The sequence below is a fragment of the Lates calcarifer genome, linkage group LG4 (assembly GCF_001640805.2).
Source record: "Lates calcarifer isolate ASB-BC8 linkage group LG4, TLL_Latcal_v3, whole genome shotgun sequence".
NCBI classification, from domain to species: domain Eukaryota; kingdom Metazoa; phylum Chordata; class Actinopteri; family Centropomidae; genus Lates; species Lates calcarifer.
Genome location: NC_066836.1, coordinates 16,279,496 through 16,299,599, shown reverse-complemented (window position 1 = coordinate 16,299,599; position 20,104 = coordinate 16,279,496). Strand labels below are relative to the sequence as shown.

Here is a 20,104-nt window from a genome sequence, read left to right as displayed (position 1 = left end):
TTCTTTGGATTTTTTCATACTTTTTTCTGCTGTGAAAACTAGTCTCTGTTTGAATCACTTGTATTTGACACGAATCCAAGCTAACCACAGCCTTTCCTTGGTGAGGAAACAAACAGAATTTTTTTTTTTTACAAGAAGCACACTCTCAAGTCTACAGGTGGTGACAGCTTTATTTTCAAAAGATTTTCAATGGAGTGGCAATTGTAGAGCATTTAGATTGAACATACCAAATTGCTGAAATCATTTGAATAACTGACACGTTTGTCTGAATATGAATACATTCTCAGAGGAGATGTAAAAACACTATTATATGACAGTCTGGGCGACCATACTTTCAGCAGCAGTTGATTTACTCAAAACAGCTGACTAGAAATGGATGTTGTATCTCTTTATGACTCAGCTTTAACAGGATATATCCAGTGATGATGCATCCTTCCATCATCAGGCTTTTATCAGACTTTCCAGCACAGAGAGGAAATGGGAATGAATCCTCAGATGCCTTTCCCAGAGTTTTCCTGGAATTATTTTACACAGTAATGGTTGAATGATTAAAGATGAACAGTTTTATATATATGTGTGTGTGTGTGTGTGTGTGTGTGACACAATTAAAATATGCAGTTTTACTCCATATGGTTTGTTTTTCAGGCTGAATTTAACAGTAAATTTAGTATTTGCAGTGGAACTAATGAGAGATTTAAAAAATTCACAGTGGTTGGAAAGTCATACAGTGAAGTTAATGTTTTACCATGTGACCATCCTTATTAAATTAATGACTTCATACCAAAATGATTTGAGCTGTTCTCTGTGTAGCCCCTTTAGACTGAGGGGAAAGTACAGGAATAATAAGTCTAATCGCTAGAATAACACAGGTCTTGTTGAAATGCATGGTTTCTTTTTCCTGCATGACATCACAAAAGAGAAGGGACTGTACAGCATTTCACATGTCCCCACTCAGCGTTTCCTTTCGGGAAAAGTCAGGCGAAGGGAACGTGTCGAGTTGCCCAGTTACACCCATTAGTTATTTGTTGTTGGTTTCTGTAGTGATTATCTTGAGATTTTGTCTTTAAAGTCATTACTGAAACTGCAGTTGGTTGTAGAAAAACAATACCCGGCTCCTCTGTCACGGCCGTAATTTTGTATGGCCAACCACATGGCTCTTAGACGGTGAGGTCAGACCTCCTCACACAATGCTCCTTTCAGGCTCGCTGTCAGTGAGGTCTTTATGCTGCTCTTGCTCGGTTCTGACATGTCTCTAGTTTCCTCCTTAGGGCGTCTTGTTCCCCCTGTTTTTATCACTTATTTTCTGCGTCTTCCTTGCTCTTTCATGGCTTTCTTTTATTCAAGTTTCTTTTTCACTCTGTTGTCCTTTCACTTTTTCTCTTTTCTCCTGTCAAGATGAGCCACTCTTCCTTTGCTCTTCCTCCACTGAAACACAAGATCCCAGCCAGATGGGAGTTCTCATAAATTCCAGGCTGCGTGTCACACATTTTGGCTTGGAAAGAGAAAACGAATGCGTGCATGGCCAACACAGCAGCTGTTGCTGCCTTCCTCAGGGCATGTTGCAGCAGGAAAAAAAAATCCTGCTTCAGGGAAACAGAACACTAAATCTCACTCTGTTCCCTTTTAAAAGTAGAAAGGGGTTTATGATGTTTTACTTCACTGCAGCCTTTCTCTGCATGTCATTGTTAAGTGTTACATTTAAGTCAGATCTATGGTAGAACATGAAAACCTTTAAGACTCTGGGTATTAACAGGATAATGAGTGAAACTGAGAGAACAGTAGTGTGACTCTTATCAGAGGAAGCCTTTTAACACAGGATGTTATATCATCAAAGCTGTAGAAACAAAACATAATGTAGATATAAATGTGCAGGTACAAGTAGACAAAAATAGAAAATAGGTGGTATTTTAGCATTCACTAGTCAACTGTTTTTATCATATATTTAGGATTAATCCCAGTTCTTCTTTCCCACCTCTCTGTACATACCCCATTTCTCTTGCTCCCCTGTGTGCTTTTTCCTCCCAGTCTTCTTCTTCCCAGGAGTTATTGCACCAGTTGCCCTTCCAACCCACACAAGATGATCTTCACTTCCTGTTCAAACATTTCCGGAGTACAGAGAGCGTGGCGGATGAAGAAGGAGCACACCACACCTCGCCCCCTGTCAGGCTCCGTTCACGCAGTCTCAGGTAGCTTGGCCTTATATAACAACTATACTGTCCAGACGTATGGACTATTTGCTTTTGTTAAACAAAGATTTCCATAACACTGCACTGCACTGGAAGAAGAGAGAATCTCATTATATTAGTTTTATTTGAATGGATGGAACCAAAGAGCCACAGCTCTCCAGGCTGAGGTTTTAAGGTCATGATCAAGTGAAGTACAGTCTGGCAAGAGAGAAGATAGATGTCATGTGGTTTGGTACGTCCACCACAGCTTACATTACAGATGTTCATTTCAGAGAAAGAATTATTTAATATATAACATACTGTTATAACCAGGTTTAGAATAGGTCCTGTGATTACACTGCAAAATATCAGTATATCAGCATGCTAGCAACATGCTAAGCTTTCTTGTCTTCTTAAGTGTGGTCTGGGTGGACACTGTGCAGACAGAGCAGGGCACCAGTGAAGAAGCTGCACACAGCTAAACTAAAACATCAAAGCGTCACACTGTATTAGTGTGGCTAAAAGGCAGCAAACTAACCTTCCTAGTTTAAATGCCTCATTTAAGGTTATAGGCCAAGAGAGTGTGTACTGTAATAATAATAGATGATTTGTATTTTTGATTATTGAACCAAAGTGTCCTCTCTTCTAGCAGAATTTTCCTGTTAGCTAACATTTATATGCCATTTCTTCGGCTCAGCTCAGGTGTATGCCTGACTGTAACTGCAATGTGGTGCTGCACTGTGCTTGGAAAATTCTGTTGTGCTAATTGAAGATGTGAGCTGTGAAGCTCTTGTAAAGTCTTCCACCCCCAGAAGATTAAGGCATAAAATGAGCACCTAGTGTACATTTCCCTCTAGTACGCGACTGCTTCCTCAAACATGGATTTTAAATAACTTTATGAGAGAAAAATTAACCACTGAGAAGCCTGTAGTTAGCATCAGTGTGCTACTAATTCGCAGAACTGTAAATGCAAACAAGCAATGTCACACTTGGTGGGATTGTTGCTCAGCCCCGAAATGACAAAAGTAGGCCCAATATTCCTTAGAATCTTTCATGTATGATTATAAATGATGAAATACTGGCTGGGAGGATTCAAATATGGTGGAATAATTATTTCATGTGGTTCTGGAAAAAGCCTCTGTGCTGGTTACTGGTAATCCACTGGGATTAGAATATAGAATTTCCTCATCATTTAGCTTCTCTGCTCTTATTAAACACTCAAGCCCAAGCCCTCTGAATAGCTCTGGTGGTGGGGACTTGTGAGGTTGCTGGAGACGTTTATAATGGGTTGTGGAGGGTGTTGGAAATATCTTGATGTGGCTGCTTTTTCTGTGACGTCTTCCTGCCTGTGCTTCATACTCACACACACTGCACACAAACAAATAAAATGCACACACACACACATATATATATATATATATATATATATATATATATACACACACACACACACACACACACACAGGGCCTTTCTGTGGTTGGCAGAGAAGACTCCAGATATGTCTACTGTTCTAGGTATGCAGAAGTGGTTGCTTTCTGTTTAGAGGGAAGTTATAGTCAAGACTTGTGTACGAGAAGGTCTTTGTTATTATTGAATAAACATCTTAACATATAGGTTTCTAATTTAAAGTTGATTTAAAAATGTGAGTGTACTATGAAGTTAACTCAAAATTTTACAATGATATAGGCTTGTTAACTTTTAGTTTGATTATTAAAGTTTATATACAACAGCAACAACAAGAAGAAAAAACATTTTCTTTCAGATGGTTTGTAAATGTGACCCCTGACTGATCAGCTGCTCACAGATGAAACATGAGATTCCATAAACCCTCTAACAGTTACACCAGAGGGGAAACTCTTGCTTAACTGTTGGACCATTTGTCTTATTAAATCAATGTAATGGACTTTTGTAATGCTATTAAAACACATCTGAATTACTGGCATGTATTTACTATGGACAAGTGTCCACGTTGCTCCAAATAGCTCCAGAGGGTGTGTAAAGCATTTCTTATTGCCCTCAAATAGTTCTCAAGGGGTTAATGGTTGCCGTTGCCCTCAAATAAAATTGCACTGCATGTGCAACTGTTGTAGTTTCCCAGAAATAGTAAAGTGCTTGTCACATGTTGATATTGTTATTTGTAGTATGTGATGTATAGCACCCAGGGTTGCTATTTTTAACATTTGTGATGACAGTTCATTGATTTGTAATGTCTGTGGGCAGTTTAAAGGGTGCCCTCTCGTAACCGAAGCCCAGTGAACACAACAGATGTGGTCATAGATACTGGAGATGAGAACCTGATCTGAATCACATTAGTATCATTTTCAAACATGCTGTGTTTACGACTTGGGGTGGCAGTAAACACTATCTTGTAATTTATGGATTTCATGTGGCTTTAATAACATAATATCATCCTTTGTTGATTTTAAAACACCAATTATTTGAAACATGCCTCTGTAATATGAGCCTCCTCCTTCTGTCACCTCTCAATCCACTATCAGTTTGCAAGTCAGTTCTATTATTTTTATATGATTCAAATTTAGCATCCATAGGTTATTAGCTTTATCTGTTCAGAAATATTTTATGGTGTTTATTGTTATTAGGGATTTCTAATTTGTTTTTTTGTTTTTCTCTTTTGTCTGGTTCTCATCCAGCCCTGGACGGACCTGTGGAACATTTGACAATGAGATTGTCATGATGAACCATGTATACAAAGAACGCTTTCCTAAGGTATAGTCTTTGCTTTTCTTGCCCTCTCTCTCTCTCTCTCTCTCTCTGATCCGTATTTCCTAAACATCTTCAGTGTCGCTGGTGTATCCTCATGCAAAAGGACAAACTACAGGTGTGCTTGAGCTTTTTTACACATGGAAACCAGGAGAGGAGATTTTATCACTCCTTGCAAAGTCAAAATCTTGAGTCACACACCGATGGGATTTAAAGAAATTGTTAATACAGTACTGCTGTCACTGTTTTAAATGAAGTCTTCCATCTTGCTTGTTTCCCAGGCGACGGCCCAGATGGAGGGTCGGCTGCTCGACATCATTGCAGAGTGTTCCCCGGGCACCGCTCTGCCCCTGGCTGATGGTGTGCTGGGATTCATTCAGCACCAGCTGTTGGAGCTCGCCAGAGACTGTCTGGACAAGTCCCAGAAAGGCCTGGTCACCTCCAGGTACTTTGTAGAGCTACAGGAGAAGCTGGAGAAGTTGCTGCATGAGGTGAGTGTTTTTTCATCTTGAATAAATGTTTTTCCATCTGACTTTAAGAAACACGCAGATCATTTTATTTAGTTATAGTTATTCAGCTGTTCAGCCATGTTTGTTCCTTCTAAATTAGTACATTAGTAGATTTCTGGTTGTTGGTAGCTCAGATTGCCCTCTAGGACATTACATGCTCTACTGTAGCTGTACTGGGAACATTGAATTGAAATTGCCTGTTTGTTTTTTAGTTGGCAGTAATTCTAGCTCATTGGCAAGTAATGGTGTTGTCATTTTATGTCATTACATAGATCTGTGCAGTGGTCAAGTGTTTGATTATGTAATGATTTATTACATAACCTTTCCACCAACCTTTTTTCTGCAGTAAATGCTGCCTTCTGTAAAACAGATTACAGCCTCTGCTGCAGACTCAGACTCAGAATGACTTTCTCTTTTTACTCAAAAAGTTGGTTAATTTAAAGTGGAGTTCATTTATAGTAGTGCCACAGTTAGCACAGTCAGTGCAGTGTTTTTTTTCTGTTCATCCAGTATCCTAGTAGCTTCGTTTATCCCACCGTCCGACAGGGATGGCTTTTTTTTTTTTGTCTATAATTTCCTCTAGACCAGATCTCTGTAATAATTTTTTTCATCTTGGCCAAGAAAATAATTTTCCAGCTCAAATCTTGAGTCACTCACCAGAGGGATTTAAAGAAATTGTTATTACAATAGATAGAAAAAAGAAAAGGGGAATAATTTCCCAGCTCATAAAAAGTTTATTTTAAGCAAACGGTCCCTTATAGTCACATGTTAAAATATTTTAATTTGTCCCCGCACTCCCTAGTTTCTCTCTGGAGTTACTGTTTCATACTGCTGTTTGTTTTTGTTTTGGAGGGCTATTCCTTTAAAAACAAATCTTGTAGCAGGTTCGACAGGATAGGACACTGCCTGTTAAAAATTATCAGCAAACTAACCTGAACTCTAACTGACACCACTCTTTCACCATTTCTGCAACACAGATTCTGAATCTGTTGTTTGACCAAGGCATGGCAATGTTAGACTAAGATATGGAGACAATGAGAGTTAATAAAAGTGTATTTGCAAGTGTTTTCTATTATTTATTAAACTGGCAAGGCAGCAAGCAGAAACGAGCATTGATGCAATATGTCTAAATACCAGCCATGATCCCTTGAATCAACAACAGATAATGTAGGAAGATGAAATGGATGCTAAAAATAATGTGAGCCAGAACAAAGTGCAGACAGCCTCTGTGGATGAGCTGTGCTGCCTCGTGGCCTCTGCCAATTGGATTAAATTACACTAATAATCCATCATCCTTTGTCCTTTCCTTATCAGGCATATGAGCGTTCAGAGAGCGAGGAGGTGACCATCATCACCAAACTGGTCAAGAAGATTCTCATCATCATCTCCAGGCCTGCCAGGCTCCTGGAGTGTCTGGTAAGAATTTTGTGCAGACAAAGTAGTGATTAAATGTAAAACAGTGACACGGTATCAACGTTATGTTCACCAGCTTAGAGCTTTGGGCAAACTATCTGTCCCCCTCAAATGCAGGCATGACAGATGACTCATGCATTGATGATAAGCTGCAGTAATGATAGTTTTTATTATAATAATAACACAGTTGTTGTTGGAATAAGCCAACAGCAAGTTTGACTTGTTGGACAGGAGCGTTTTTTGAGTTGAAGGTCTTTATGTGTCCTTTAATATGGGCGGTAGATGTGCAGCTGATAATTCAGATTCACAAGTTCTGAAATAGATATTTGTCCCGGACTGGGTTTACTTTTTCAACCTTACCATCTCTGCCAGGATGATTGCTTGTTTGTTGCAGCAACGTTCATACTACATGATGCATGTCATCCTGTTTACTTTATTGGATCTTAATACAAAAATGCTGTTCCAGACAGGGCAACATGTGTTTCCTGTTTTGTCAGTTTGCAGTTCTTCTAAGTATTTCTTGTTTAACACTTTCCTGCACTGTCTGAGAAGTCGGGGCTTTCTTTTTTGTTTCGCTAAAGCAATCCATATAATATGTAAAACTAAAATGAAATCACAACGTGCCTTTTGTCTTTGCTATTCAGGAGTTTGATCCAGAGGAGTTTTACCAACGTTTGGAAGCTGCAGAGGGTCAAGCCAAGGTGGGCCAGGGCATCAAGACCGATATTCCCAGATACATCATCAGCCAGCTCGGCCTCACCAGGGATCCGCTGGAAGGTGCAGCACAGACTTGCTGTTTTAATTTTATTATTTTGTCTACTTCATTTTTCTATTTGGGCATTCTTTAATATTTTCTTTCAGTTGAATAGCACTGTATTTTTGTGCGAGATTAGTATGATTTTATTTTCTTTCTGTTTAAAATTAGATTCTTTTGTGCATTCTATTGAGTAAAATCAAATTTCACTATTATAACAGAATAAATTAACATGATTTTCAAAACAATGTTATACTCTCTCGATATGTGATCTGTGGAGAGGTATGTTTACACAAAAAACCGATAAAAGATAATATCACCAACAGAGTTTCACTAGTCTCAGTTCCTGCATCACTTAACTCCTTCCTTCTCGACAGCTTGAGCCTTTTCTCAGTTTGATGACAGCATCAATACACTTCCACTCCCAGACTGTGTATCAGCACTGCTTTCCACAGTGATATCCAGCAGAGTAGAGCCTCATTTGACTGAATTTGATTCTGTTAATCTTCAAACTGAACTGACACGTTGGAAACGAATGCCATAAAAAATCTGCCAACAAACATGCTATGAATACAGTGACAGTTTTCTGATTTAGTTTTATTAAGCATCATTATTCAGCTAGTATCACTGCCTACAGTTGTGTAAACATTCATTATCCTCACTGGAGCTCATTTAAGCTGAATGGAGATTGGTCTGCATGTGTGATGCTTTCACAGAGATGGTCCACCTTGAGCAGACGAGCCCAAGTCACAGGTCAGCCAGCAGAGAGTCTGATGACACTGGAGAGACAACACCTACACAGGTATGAGCTTACACTGAACAGTCAAGATGTAACTAAGTGACTTTGGGTTTGACAGAATAAACAGTGGTGGGTGGAGTGGTGGGATTTTAACAGCAGTGGAAGTTGTACTGAAAAAAAAAAATGTTATAAGGTAGAGTGTTGTTTCAACTGAACGGGGGGTTGCTGGGATAGATGCAGTTTAAGTGATGAATGAAGGACTTGCTTATACAGGCAGACAAAAATCCTTCACATTATCACAGTGAAGTCATGACATGCATGGACTTAGACTTTTCAGAAGCAATGCAGCAGTTAAGTTCCTCTTATTTTCCATCTCTGTTTTTGGATGTGTGTGATTCAGAGCCGAGCGGCATGCACCCCTCCTCGTAGGAAACCACTGGAGAGTGACTTTGAGACTATCAAGCTCATTAGCAATGGCGCCTATGGGTGAGTAAGAGAGACTTCTTTGTTTGTATACGACTGACTCACTCTCTTTGTGGGCACCACAGAGTACCCAATAAAAGCGGAAAAGAAACTAAAATGAGGATGTGTCGCCGTAGTATTTTTGTTTACACTGAGAATTTGTTTACAATTTTATTCCAAGTCTGAATGCATCTTTTTTGCCGCCTTCTTTTCCTAATGAAATCTCTCAATTTATCTCCCCTCCACTCTCATCATTTCCTTTCTATCTCTGTTTGTTTTGTCATATTTCTTATTTCCTCCTCCCTCCCTTCTTCATCCCCTTGTTCCTCCATGCAGGGCTGTGTTTCTGGTACGCCACAAGGAAACACGTCAACGCTTTGCCATGAAGAAGATAAATAGGCAGAACCTGATACTTAGGAACCAGATCCAGCAGGTGTTTGTGGAACGTGACATTTTAACCTTTGCTGAGAACCCGTTTGTGGTGTCTATGTTCTGCTCTTTTGAGACACGGAGGCACCTCTGCCTGGTCATGGAGTATGTGGAAGGTAGGGTTAGTTTGGATTGTCAACGCATAACACATTAAGGTGTCATGTCTTTCCAGTAAATGTTTATTTGGCCTGAAGTACACATTGAACCTAGTCGTCCTGCACAAAGCATTCGATCTGACAGAGTCTCCTGTTTTGGCCTCTTTTGTACTTAAAGGTGGGGATTGTGCAAACCTTTTGAAGAACATTGGTCCCCTTCCTGTGGACATGGCACGGATGTATTTTGCAGAGACTGTGCTGGCGTTGGAGTACCTTCACAACTACGGCATCGTACACAGAGACCTCAAACCTGACAAGTGAGTGTCCAACCAGTCACACACATTCAAACAATCCCACACATGTCACATTTTTTATTTCTTTTATCTTTGCTTTCAACCATCGTCTAATATCTTTAAAGCTTTCATCATTTTTAGTCTTGCCATAATTTTTTTAAAGACTGGCAATCTTTCAGAAGTCGGAGAATTTTCTGAAATGTTCAGCCTTCGATGTTTTTCACTTGATCTGAGATTTATGATTTGGGATTAGCGTTTGATGTAACATTAAACATTTTTATGTTTTCCTTCCTTTATAGTTTGTTAATCACCTCCATGGGACACATTAAGCTGACAGACTTTGGACTGTCAAAGATCGGTCTTATGAACATGACCACCAACTTGTATGAAGGACACATTGAAAAAGATACCAGAGAGTTCATCGACAAACAGGTTCGTTTCCTCTCATCTCCTCTTCTCCTCATCTCTTCTGTTGTGTTTACGACCTTAACTGACATCAAATTTATCTTCTTCTGCTTTTCATCTCTACAGGTGTGTGGGACTCCAGAGTACATCGCTCCAGAGGTGATCCTGAGGCAAGGCTATGGAAAGCCTGTGGACTGGTGGGCCATGGGCATTATCCTTTATGAGTTCCTAGTGGGCTGTGTGCCTTTCTTTGGAGACACACCAGAGCAGCTTTTTGGTCAGGTGGTTAATGGTAAGAGATCTTTACATTTAATGCACTGTTATCATTGTTAACTCTTCTATGTGAGTTTAATATTTTATTTTTCTCTTCAGAAATGAAGTCATTACCTTAAGGCATTAAGTCATTAGATTACTGGTATGTGCTTCGTTGACTAGATGAGATCATTTGGCCAGACGGGGAGGACGCTCTGCCAGCTGATGCCCAGGACCTTATCACCAGACTGCTGAGACAGAGTCCTCTGGAGCGTCTGGGAACAGGTTGGTGGGTGACTGTTGACAGGTGTGTGGACGAGGCTCTTTGGAGTGCAGCCCAGTGGGTCCCAGGTTGAGACATCTCACTGGAAGGGGATAGTCATTATGAGTCAGATGAGGAGAAATGTCAAATTGTCAAAAGTTTCTCTTTCGCCTAAGGTATAAAGTACATATCTCAGCTCTGGTGCAGGTAGTTTTAGCCAATTTTTATAGTTCTATTTGATAGAAACTGCCAAACCGAGACACAGTTTTATGTTCATTTTGAAACTATAATCATGACAGCATTTATAAGGCAACATTTTATTAATTGATAAATGGTTTATGTAATGTTCAAGCAAAAATGTAGAACATTTGATGGTTCCAGTTTCTCAGATTTGAGAATTAACTGCTTTTCTTGGTATTAGTAAATTTTATATTTTTTAATTTTGGACTTTTGGACTTGATGACAACAGCTTGAGCTGTACAATACTGTGGTACTGTTTTCTTATACTTTATAGAACAGACCATCAATTGTGAAAATAATCGTCAGTTTTATCAATGATGAGAATAATCCTTAGCTGCAGTTCCAGAGGAAAGCACTCTTATCATTAAACTCAATGTTCTCACAACAAAGGCTTGTATGAGAGTATCAAGGGAGGCACCCCTCACATTTTGGCTGAGGAGTAGCTGTAAACCAAGCTCTACATACCGACCTTTCTTGTCTTATTTCTTCTCCAGGTGGAACCACTGAAGTGAAGATGCATATGTTTTTCCTGGGTCTGGACTGGAACGGGCTTCTGAGGCAGAAAGCAGAATTCATACCTCAACTAGAGACTGAAGAGGACACCAGTTACTTTGACAGTATGTGGATTTATTCACAGATACACACACAACCTTTTGTGAGGTCGTACGGACTGACCTAACTATGATACATATATGTGTCTCAGTCTGCACACACACAGACAGAGCCACACACACACCTCGGTTAGAAACACAGCAGGACACACTACTATGAGAATAGGCTGTGAGATTTTTTGTTTTTTTGGGGGAGGCAGAGACCTAATTTCACAGAGGTGCCAGGAAGCAATTTCAATTATGGCACAAACAATGTCACCAGTTTTTGATTTTTTAATGCACTGTCTTTTTGATCCCTACAGCCCGATCAGAGCGCTACTGTCACCTGGGCTCAGATGAAGATGATGAAACCAATGACGATGAATCATCTCTGGAGCTCAGACAGTTCTCCTCTGTGGCCCACCGCTTCAGCAAGGTATTTGTCCTGGCTCTGCTTACTGATCCTCACACAGCCTCCAGTATTGTACACTATTAAAAGGCCTATCTAATGTAAATAAAATGATCAAATCACTGATATGAGTTCTGAGTAAAACACTCCAGCAGAGGTCCTGGTGAAACAACCATACATGACAAAAGGAGAGCAAAGATTCACCACACTTTGTCCTTAAAATCTAGGTGTACAGCAGCACAGAGCACCTGTCCACCTCCACACCGTCCAACCAGAGCCTCTCGTCATCAGAGCGAAGCCACAGTGAGGAGAAGGAGGAGCGGTGGGAGGGCAGGGGAGTCCTTTCACCTGGCGATGGGCACAAACACTTGGCTGGTGGAGATAGGAGGGCAGATGGACACAGGGGGAGGTGAGAGCATGAAACACCAGAGAGTGATATCCTTATTATGAGAAGAAAAAAAATACAGTCCTCCTTCCTGCCTTGTTAGCTGCAGATTTTATGAAAGATGTGAGATGGAGATGTAATATTTTCTCTCTTTTTATGAGATAGTGATGAAACGTCTCCTTCCTAACCGTGTCAGTTCACACAGGTTTGATCCTTTTGGAGAGTGTCCTCAGTGTGCTCTGACTTTCTCCACCTGACATGCAGGGCAGGTGGAAACATTTACATTGCTGATGGTGTGAATGGAAGTGTCAAGGTTCCTGCCCTCCATTGTGTGCATACTGGGAAAGGCTTCAGTTCCCCTTATGACCCCAAATAGAATGAAGTGTTAAGACATTAATGTCTGACATGACCTTTTACAGACCGAGTTGTGATGCTCTGGCAGCTCAAATCAGTAATAATGTTTTTCCTCAACATGAATGTAACTTAGTATTTACGAAGCTACATAACAAAGCTCATTTAGTTGTACTTATGGAAATTTTTGAATTTTGTTGCCTGTTGTTTTATTTTTGGTCCATAGTTGGCACAGTTCCTTGCTTGTAGTTCTGCTTAAATATATTTGTTTCCCAATTTCTAAAAGATTCTTATCTGCAGTTTAACTGAAATCTTGTATGATCTTGTGTTTCCCTTTGCAGTCTTCGTCCTCGTGCTTCATCCAGTTCCTCTCAGTCAGAGCGCAGCGCCAGCCCACTGGTGATGAACAGCACCCAGAGCCTCGACGTGATGCCTCGCTTTGCCATCGCTCCAGATGAGGAGGGTGAGACAAATGCAAACCCTGACCTCTGTGTTGTCATCTCCTGATATTTTGCAATTTTGCAACACCTGTGCTAATGCTCTTTGCTGCATGACTGTAGATGGTATGGTTTCCAACCTGCGGCGTATTCGTCTAAGGAGCAACAGCACAGGGACCAGGCCGTCGTTCAGGAGAGGGGCATCCCGACGCATTGCCCACCAGCTGGAGACCCCAGAGAAACCCAGATCCCCATCTGGCAAAGTCCCCAAGTCTGCCTCTGTCTCTGGCCTCTCTCTCATCATCACCCCAGGTAGACAGGATGATAATAATCCATCCATCTGACATGTAAACAACATAATACTGTTCTTCCCTTACTCTAGTTCCCATTGAAACTTGTATAGATTCAGTTGTTTGCTCAAATTTCAGCCACAGTCATTTTTAATCAAGTGTTTCAGTGGCACTACTGTAATCTGATTATATTTGTTATGACTATTCATGTGTTTACAGTGCCCTCTACAGCCAGATCCTGCGTAATTTACACAAGTCACACAAATAAATATTAATAATGTGCCCAAGAAAATTCTCAAACTAAGAATCATACATAGTAAAATAACCTCAGTTTTTAGGAGTATTATTAGGATAGTTTGGTTGAAGTAGTTCAGTCAAATATATATATCAGCGGTGCATACTAACACCAAACTGATGACTTCTTTAATCCTATTCCTTTCATGATCCAGACGACTCAGCTGGTCCTCCTACGAGCCCCAAATCTTCCTTGTCCCTGTCGTCCAACCCCTCGTCCAGAGACTCGTCTCCCAGCAGGGACCTGTGTGTCAGCATCAGCTGCCTCAGGCCTCCTGTGGTCATCCACAGCTCTGGGAAGAGGTTTGGCTTTGCTCTGCGAGCTATCAGGGTCTACATGGGAGACAGTGATGTCTACACCGTCCACCACATGGTCTGGGTATGTGTCTGCATCTTGGGTGTAGCTGGTGCTGTTAATCATTTAGAGTGCTATTATGAAACACTATTGATACTAAAAATTACAGTCAAACAACTTTCAAGGTCTTTAGATGTTCTTGTAGATTGGATTAAAAGTCGGTATTAAGGTACAAAACACTATGTACAGTTGTCATGATTTTACAGTTTTTATGTATGCATGTTGACTTTCCTAATCCTGTTCATATGTGTGTTAGAATTTGTATTTGTCCTTTTTTCACTGAGTAAGTCAAAAACATTGATAATGATTATAATTAGGTGAAACATTGTCTGTGATTAGATGGTTGCTTGACCAGTAATTTTGACCTGAGGTTGTGTGTGTTTGTGTCATCAGTGTGTTGAGGAGGGCAGTCCAGCACATGAGGCAGGATTGAGGGCTGGTGACCTCATCACTCATGTCAACGGGGAGTCGGTCCAGGGACTGGTCCATACTGAGGTGGTGGAGCTCCTACTCAAGGTCAGAGGATAGCTTGAATTTAATATCATTTCTCTGTTCACAAACTGTATATTGCTAAGTTCCTGTGCAGGTAATATCCACAATATCTTTGTAGTTTGTAAAAATCTAAATGTACGTACTTTTTCTTAAACAAACATACTTTCTGTCAGTGACGACATGTCATTTTGTGGCTCCTAGATAGATGTTTATTTTAACAATGTATTTTAAACAGAGTGGCAACAGGGTGACTTTGCAGACGACTGCACTGGAGAACACTTCCATCAAGGTGGGCCCTGCCAGAAAGTCGAGCTACAAGGCCAAGATGGCCCGGCGCAGCAAGAAGAGCAAGAGGAAGGATGGACAGGACAGGTACATGATGGGGGAATGAAGTCATACCTGCAGCATTACTGTTTGACATTTGGAGCTCCTGTCTGAAGCTTATTATTAGATTTCTGATCAACTTCACTTTCCATTGACTTCACATTTTAAGTCTGGTTTATGTCTATGAGACTTGAATGGGTCATTCATGGTACAAGATGCATACTCTAACGAAGCTTTCCAGGAATATGAAATATACTCGAATGGATCTTAGTTTGTGGGAGTTGCCTCTTTTTCCTCTGGGCTATGTCTCACTATACGATACTTTAAACTAAACACAGATCTGACACCCATTTTCTTCTTTTGCAGCAGACGACGTAGCATCTTGAAGAAGCTGTCTAAGCATACGCCTCCTCCACCCATGCAGAGCAGTCGCAGCTTCTCTTCAGGGTTCCACCAGTCGTCCAGTGACAGCCTCTCTGGTTCCCCCACACAGAGTCTCTCTCCTGGGCCTTCCACACCTTGCCGCTCCCCTGCTCCTGACCACTCTGGAGGTGAGTGAGGATGCCTTTTATCAGTTGTAGAGTGTGGTCGACCTGTGTGTGTGTTTTGTTGCTGGTTCTTTTCTAAAGGAAAACCACTATTTTATCTCTCTGTCCTTGTATCAGATTCAAGTTCCTCTCCTTGCTCCAGCTCCCCTAACTCACCTGTACCACAGGCCCGCCCCAGTTCCCTACACGTACTGGGTCGCTACACCAAAGCTGGCCGCTGCAAGTCCACCAGCAGTATCCCTCCCTCACCGCTGGCCTGCATCCCACCTCCTCAGCCACTCTCTCCCCAGTGCTCTCCATCGTGCCTCCCCAGTCACCCCAAGTCCCTGCAGGGCTTCCATGGCAAAACACTGTCCCCTCCCACTATCGCCCGCCATTCTGTGCGCCCCCGCAGTGCAGAACCACCACGCTCGCCGCTCCTTAAGAGGGTCCAGTCAGCAGAGAAGCTGACAGGAGACAAGACGACAGGGGGTTACCACGGAGAAAGGAAGGCCTACAGCACCCGCCGCCACACCATGGAGGTGCCTCTGTCTGAGGGGGAGGGGCTGGAGGACACGGAGGGGGACACTGCCACCGGGTTCGTTTGCGTCGGCGAGCACGGCCGTCAGGGGCTGTACATCGGAGGGCAGAAAGGCCACCAGGACGCAGCCAGCGGAGGCAGTGACCATCATCGCTCCAGTGCCTCGCCACAACACCGCGGCGGCAACCACCACTCCAAAGAGGTGGTGGTGATGAGGAAGCTGGCTCTGTCGGAGCGCAGGGACTCCTTCAAGAAACAGGAGGCCGTGCAGGAAGTGAGTTTCGACGACTTGGAGGAGAGAGAGGCGGCACCGAGCCCCCCGCTTCCCGTCACGCAGCCGAAGGCATTCAAGGCGTCCTGGATCAACTCAGCCCAGGTGGAATCCAGCGTGAAGCTGGAAGGAAGAGGATCACAGGGTACAATAACACAGCAGAGAGCCAAGTCAAAAGACAAACAAGGGTTTTAGCTTTTCACTTTGCCAGGGAGAATAGATCAACAAAGTGAAGTCTTTAACCTGCTACTGTACTTACATTTGAAGGCCTTGCATGCATGTCCAGAAAACTGTGACCAAGTCCCAAAATCATCATAAGCAACTGCTCGAAGATGGAAGAACAAATTCAAATCAATGTTTCTCAGTAATATATGCATCCTGCGACACTGTTAACACAATAATGACTGCCAAACTGTGTTTACTTCCTAGTTGCTTCTTTTCTCTCTTGGTTCTCAAATCACTGTGGCACCAGTAACTGATGTATTTTGTAAATATTTTTGTTTTAAATGAAGAAACTTATTTATGACTTTTTACGCTCATCTTGTTTTTTTTTTTGTTTTTTTTTGGTTTTTGAAAATGCCTTTGGATGCTTCAGCTGTTTTTATTTCAGGAATTGCACAAAAGAAAAAGACATGCAAAAACTTCTTGGAGTGGTTTCTACAGTAGGTGCAGAAAAGGGGAGGTAACGTCGGTCAATATCGAACCATATTTCATTTTTCTATACCGCAATGCCTGTCTAGAACTGGGTGTTGTTTTGTGTTCAGATTGAGTCGTTGAAAGAAACCTACAGTGTTTTGTCTTGAAACATAATACTTATTGTAGAATTTGAAAAGATATTCTGTGCTGTGCCTCAGAGGAAATCTAACATATACTTTGTGGTGGTGAATATTTAGACTCATTGATCCTGAACTCAGACTCTATGAATATTATAAAGGACAAAATATCAACATCATAATACTTGGAAGTCTAGCACTGGTGCCAAAGCATGGTCTAGCCATAGGAACCATTTAAAAAGCGGTACTGTAGTTGTACATAAGAAGCTTCATGCATGCATGGGCTTTACCGCCACTTGCTCTGTCTGTCCTGTTAAAAAAAAAAAAGAAAAAAAGTGTGTCAGTGCTGGCACTCTTCTAGTGGTGGTTTAAACCATGACCTGATTGACATACAGGTGTGTAGATAAAACTTTGCGGCTACCTTTGGAAACCAGGCTTTCATCTCTGTCTCCTAATACCTTGTTGAATCAAGCCTCCATCCAGCTCCTTACAAACCTAGTCTATTTGAAGTGTTTGCACAAGTCGTAGTAGCCGTAGAACAGTTTAGAGCACAGTTATATTTCAGGACGATCTCTCTTTCTGTGGGATTCAAATATTGTACAGTGGATGCAACAAACAAAACTGGCTCCCTTGGCTGTTTTTTTAATGTGTATTATGAATGAATGTTTACATTTTAGTGCAAATGTATGTGGACTTTTCATGGTTTTTGTTAAATTATTATGAGAAAAAAAAAAAAGAATGACAGGGAATGGAAGAATTCAACCAGAAGCCCTGAATGGATGAAGGAATGAACTGAGGTGATCTCCTTTTGTATATTTTGATATGGACACAGTCTTGTTGCAGTACTAATAACCTATGCTGTTGATGTATATTGTATTAACAATGGTGGACCTTATAGCAGCTGTAGGTGTGTTTTTTTGAAAGTGACCTTGTAAGGGTAGATGGACTCAGAAATAATGCGTAACGCCACCTAAGTGGCATTGTCTTAACCCCCTGTTATGATCAACCTCAAATGATTGAGCACATCCCAGTACAATTTTCTCACAATTTTATAACACATTTGGAATTCTTTTTTTAAAGATTGAAGTTATTAATCTCATCAGATAAGCCTTGAATTCATGAGTTAGAGTCACTGATTTGAGCTTTAAGGAGGAGATGTGAACATCTGGGATTTGGTTGTATTTATGTTCCCATTTTGACACTGTTATTTTATTGTTTTCATTGAGGAACTGCTTGGATCAGCAACCAAAAATGCTTCCAGTCTTACTTCAGATTCATTTGTTACGCAGAACAAAGGTGTGTCTTGTGTTCTTCGTTTAATGAAGGCACACATGTTTGTGTTTTGCAGAAGACTGGGAACTTTAAATGGGAGTTTATAAAGCTTGAATATTGGTTATAGATTGTGAGGATTCAGACTAGAAGTTAGACATTTGTTCATTGTACTGTGGGTTAAAAAAAATGTCTGTGTGAAATTTATCACTGAATTTCTGATGCAATATACATCTTGGTATGTTCTTTGTTGTTATTTTGCATCAACACCAAACTGTCACAGTGTCTCTTAACCTTAAGTTGTATCATGTTCTACTCTTAAATCAAGAGTTCATTTTGCATAGATCTCAGCAGTAGTCCATACCAGGAGTTTATCACACACCAAAATGAAGAAGCATCACAAGAAACTCCTCATCTATCCCCCTTTTTTTTAACTCCATGTTTTCACTCGGGTGCTTAATTATCATTCTTCATATTTGTCACACTTGTTCTAGCGTGATTGTGTGTTAAAGTTGATGCTCCCTACTTGACCTCCTTGTCCCTGAATGACAAACTGGCCTTTGTGAAACTCTTACCATGTGGGTATCTGGTGCAGACTGGTGTGACATTGTCTGTTTTTCTATTGTCTTAACAGTGCTTGAAATAAATGAATTGCAGAGGACTGGAAAGTCCAGGACTACAAAGTGTTTGTATCTGTCATCTGTAACTCATACAACAATATTTGTACGTTTGTGGCACCATAAATTCACTCACAATCTCTCTTTAATGGATTATTTGATCAAGTTTGGTTGAGTTTCTACACTGATCTACACGTCAATTATGCAATACTAATTATTCTCTACAGTAACACTGGAAAAGTTCAGTATTAAACTCATTCTGACAAAATACACAGATAAAATCTATATATATATATATTTTTTTTTTTACTGTTTCCACCTGTTAAAATATATCAAATCAAAATATAAAGAAAGATATAAATGAGTAGTTAAAATGATGGTGAGGGAATTTACGCTCTGAGAGAAGAGAGAAGTGGATTGTATAAAGAAAAGGGGATTGTTACTCAACGTGAGAATAAGATGTCCCTGTTTAACCTAGCATGGGATTATACACGGATTTAGCACGTGGTTGAACACTCTTCCCTTTTCAAAAGAACAAGACTCTTCGCGGTAAAAGAGAGCTTAGAGTACACGGTTTGGATAAAAAAGCAGCCTTAGGTTCAAATTTCCATCATGGGCCGAGGCCATTCGATGACCCCTCACTAATCGTTCGGCCTTTTCCGCTCGGCTTCGTCACTTTCCGCCCTCTTCATATTAGTTCCCACGCACTCTCCTTCCCTGAGCCGTGCTGAGCTGGAAAATGGCTGTGTAGGGGAGCAGGGAGTTAAGAACGGGAAAAGAAAGAAAGAGCGACAGCGAGAAGGCGAAGTAAGAAGAGGACAGAGGGTTTTGCCAGAAGTTCAGTGCACACCGAGAGGCTTTCGTCCGCAGATAAGTTCACCGCACGGACTCTTTGTTAGCTACTTTGAAGTGTTAAAGCGCCGCAGCCCAAAGTGAGAAGAGTCAAGAAATATCCGCGGGTGAGTTTTTCCAAGTTATTGCACATTTCCAGTGCAGCAAGGCAGCAACCACTGTACAGGAAAATGGTGGAAGCGCTGCAAGTGTGCTCTACACACGCAGCTCCACGCTGATGACTTGTGCCTTACTTTTAAACTTTAGACACAAAAATTTTTGCCCGATTATTTTATGTATTTTTTTTCCCTTGAACACATTGCGCTAAAATATAAGTTTTATTCTTGCATTACGTTGCTCGGTGCTTGTCGACAGTTGACCTGTATCATGTTGACCCCGTTATGTTACCGTAAAAATATATTTTTTAAGTTATTTCAGACTTTAAGTTATTTCAGACTTATTTCAGACTAGTTTGTTGAGTTTGTTGTTTCTTCTTTGATATGCCCCGAGAATATGATAAAGAGGAGTTTTAAACAAGCTAGCAGCTCCGAAAGTTGTCAGTTAATGCTGAATTTAAACCTCCGAGTTTTTGTTTTTAGCTTAGTGCT

General features: G+C 41.0%; 2 protein-coding genes across 3 annotated transcripts in view; both read left to right on the top strand.

Moving 5' to 3' along the window:
* mast3a (microtubule associated serine/threonine kinase 3a) overlaps nt 1-18,731 on the top strand; it is a 29,861-nt gene extending 11,130 nt beyond the window's left edge. For both annotated transcript variants that reach the window (XM_018677064.2, XM_018677063.2), the window contains 22 exons: nt 2,026-2,186; nt 4,818-4,893; nt 5,169-5,378; nt 6,711-6,812; nt 7,454-7,586; nt 8,280-8,365; nt 8,703-8,788; nt 9,101-9,309; nt 9,467-9,605; nt 9,881-10,013; nt 10,113-10,278; nt 10,422-10,523; nt 11,235-11,357; nt 11,654-11,766; nt 11,967-12,148; nt 12,817-12,938; nt 13,036-13,224; nt 13,652-13,875; nt 14,245-14,367; nt 14,579-14,715; nt 15,034-15,218; nt 15,333-18,731. In XM_018677064.2, coding sequence (XP_018532580.1) covers nt 2,026-2,186; nt 4,818-4,893; nt 5,169-5,378; nt 6,711-6,812; nt 7,454-7,586; nt 8,280-8,365; nt 8,703-8,788; nt 9,101-9,309; nt 9,467-9,605; nt 9,881-10,013; nt 10,113-10,278; nt 10,422-10,523; nt 11,235-11,357; nt 11,654-11,766; nt 11,967-12,148; nt 12,817-12,938; nt 13,036-13,224; nt 13,652-13,875; nt 14,245-14,367; nt 14,579-14,715; nt 15,034-15,218; nt 15,333-16,201 — 3,870 coding nt within the window. In that variant the 3' untranslated portion in view covers nt 16,202-18,731. The remainder of the gene's footprint in view (nt 1-2,025; nt 2,187-4,817; nt 4,894-5,168; nt 5,379-6,710; nt 6,813-7,453; nt 7,587-8,279; nt 8,366-8,702; nt 8,789-9,100; nt 9,310-9,466; nt 9,606-9,880; nt 10,014-10,112; nt 10,279-10,421; nt 10,524-11,234; nt 11,358-11,653; nt 11,767-11,966; nt 12,149-12,816; nt 12,939-13,035; nt 13,225-13,651; nt 13,876-14,244; nt 14,368-14,578; nt 14,716-15,033; nt 15,219-15,332) is intronic.
* Nucleotides 18,732-19,365: 634 nt separating this feature from the next.
* The window catches only part of pik3r2 (phosphoinositide-3-kinase, regulatory subunit 2 (beta)), a 33,803-nt gene continuing 33,064 nt past the window's right edge, over nt 19,366-20,104 (top strand). Inside the window, exon 1 of the mRNA XM_018677065.2 lies at nt 19,366-19,624. The gene's annotated coding sequence lies outside the window, so the exon portion shown is untranslated. The remainder of the gene's footprint in view (nt 19,625-20,104) is intronic.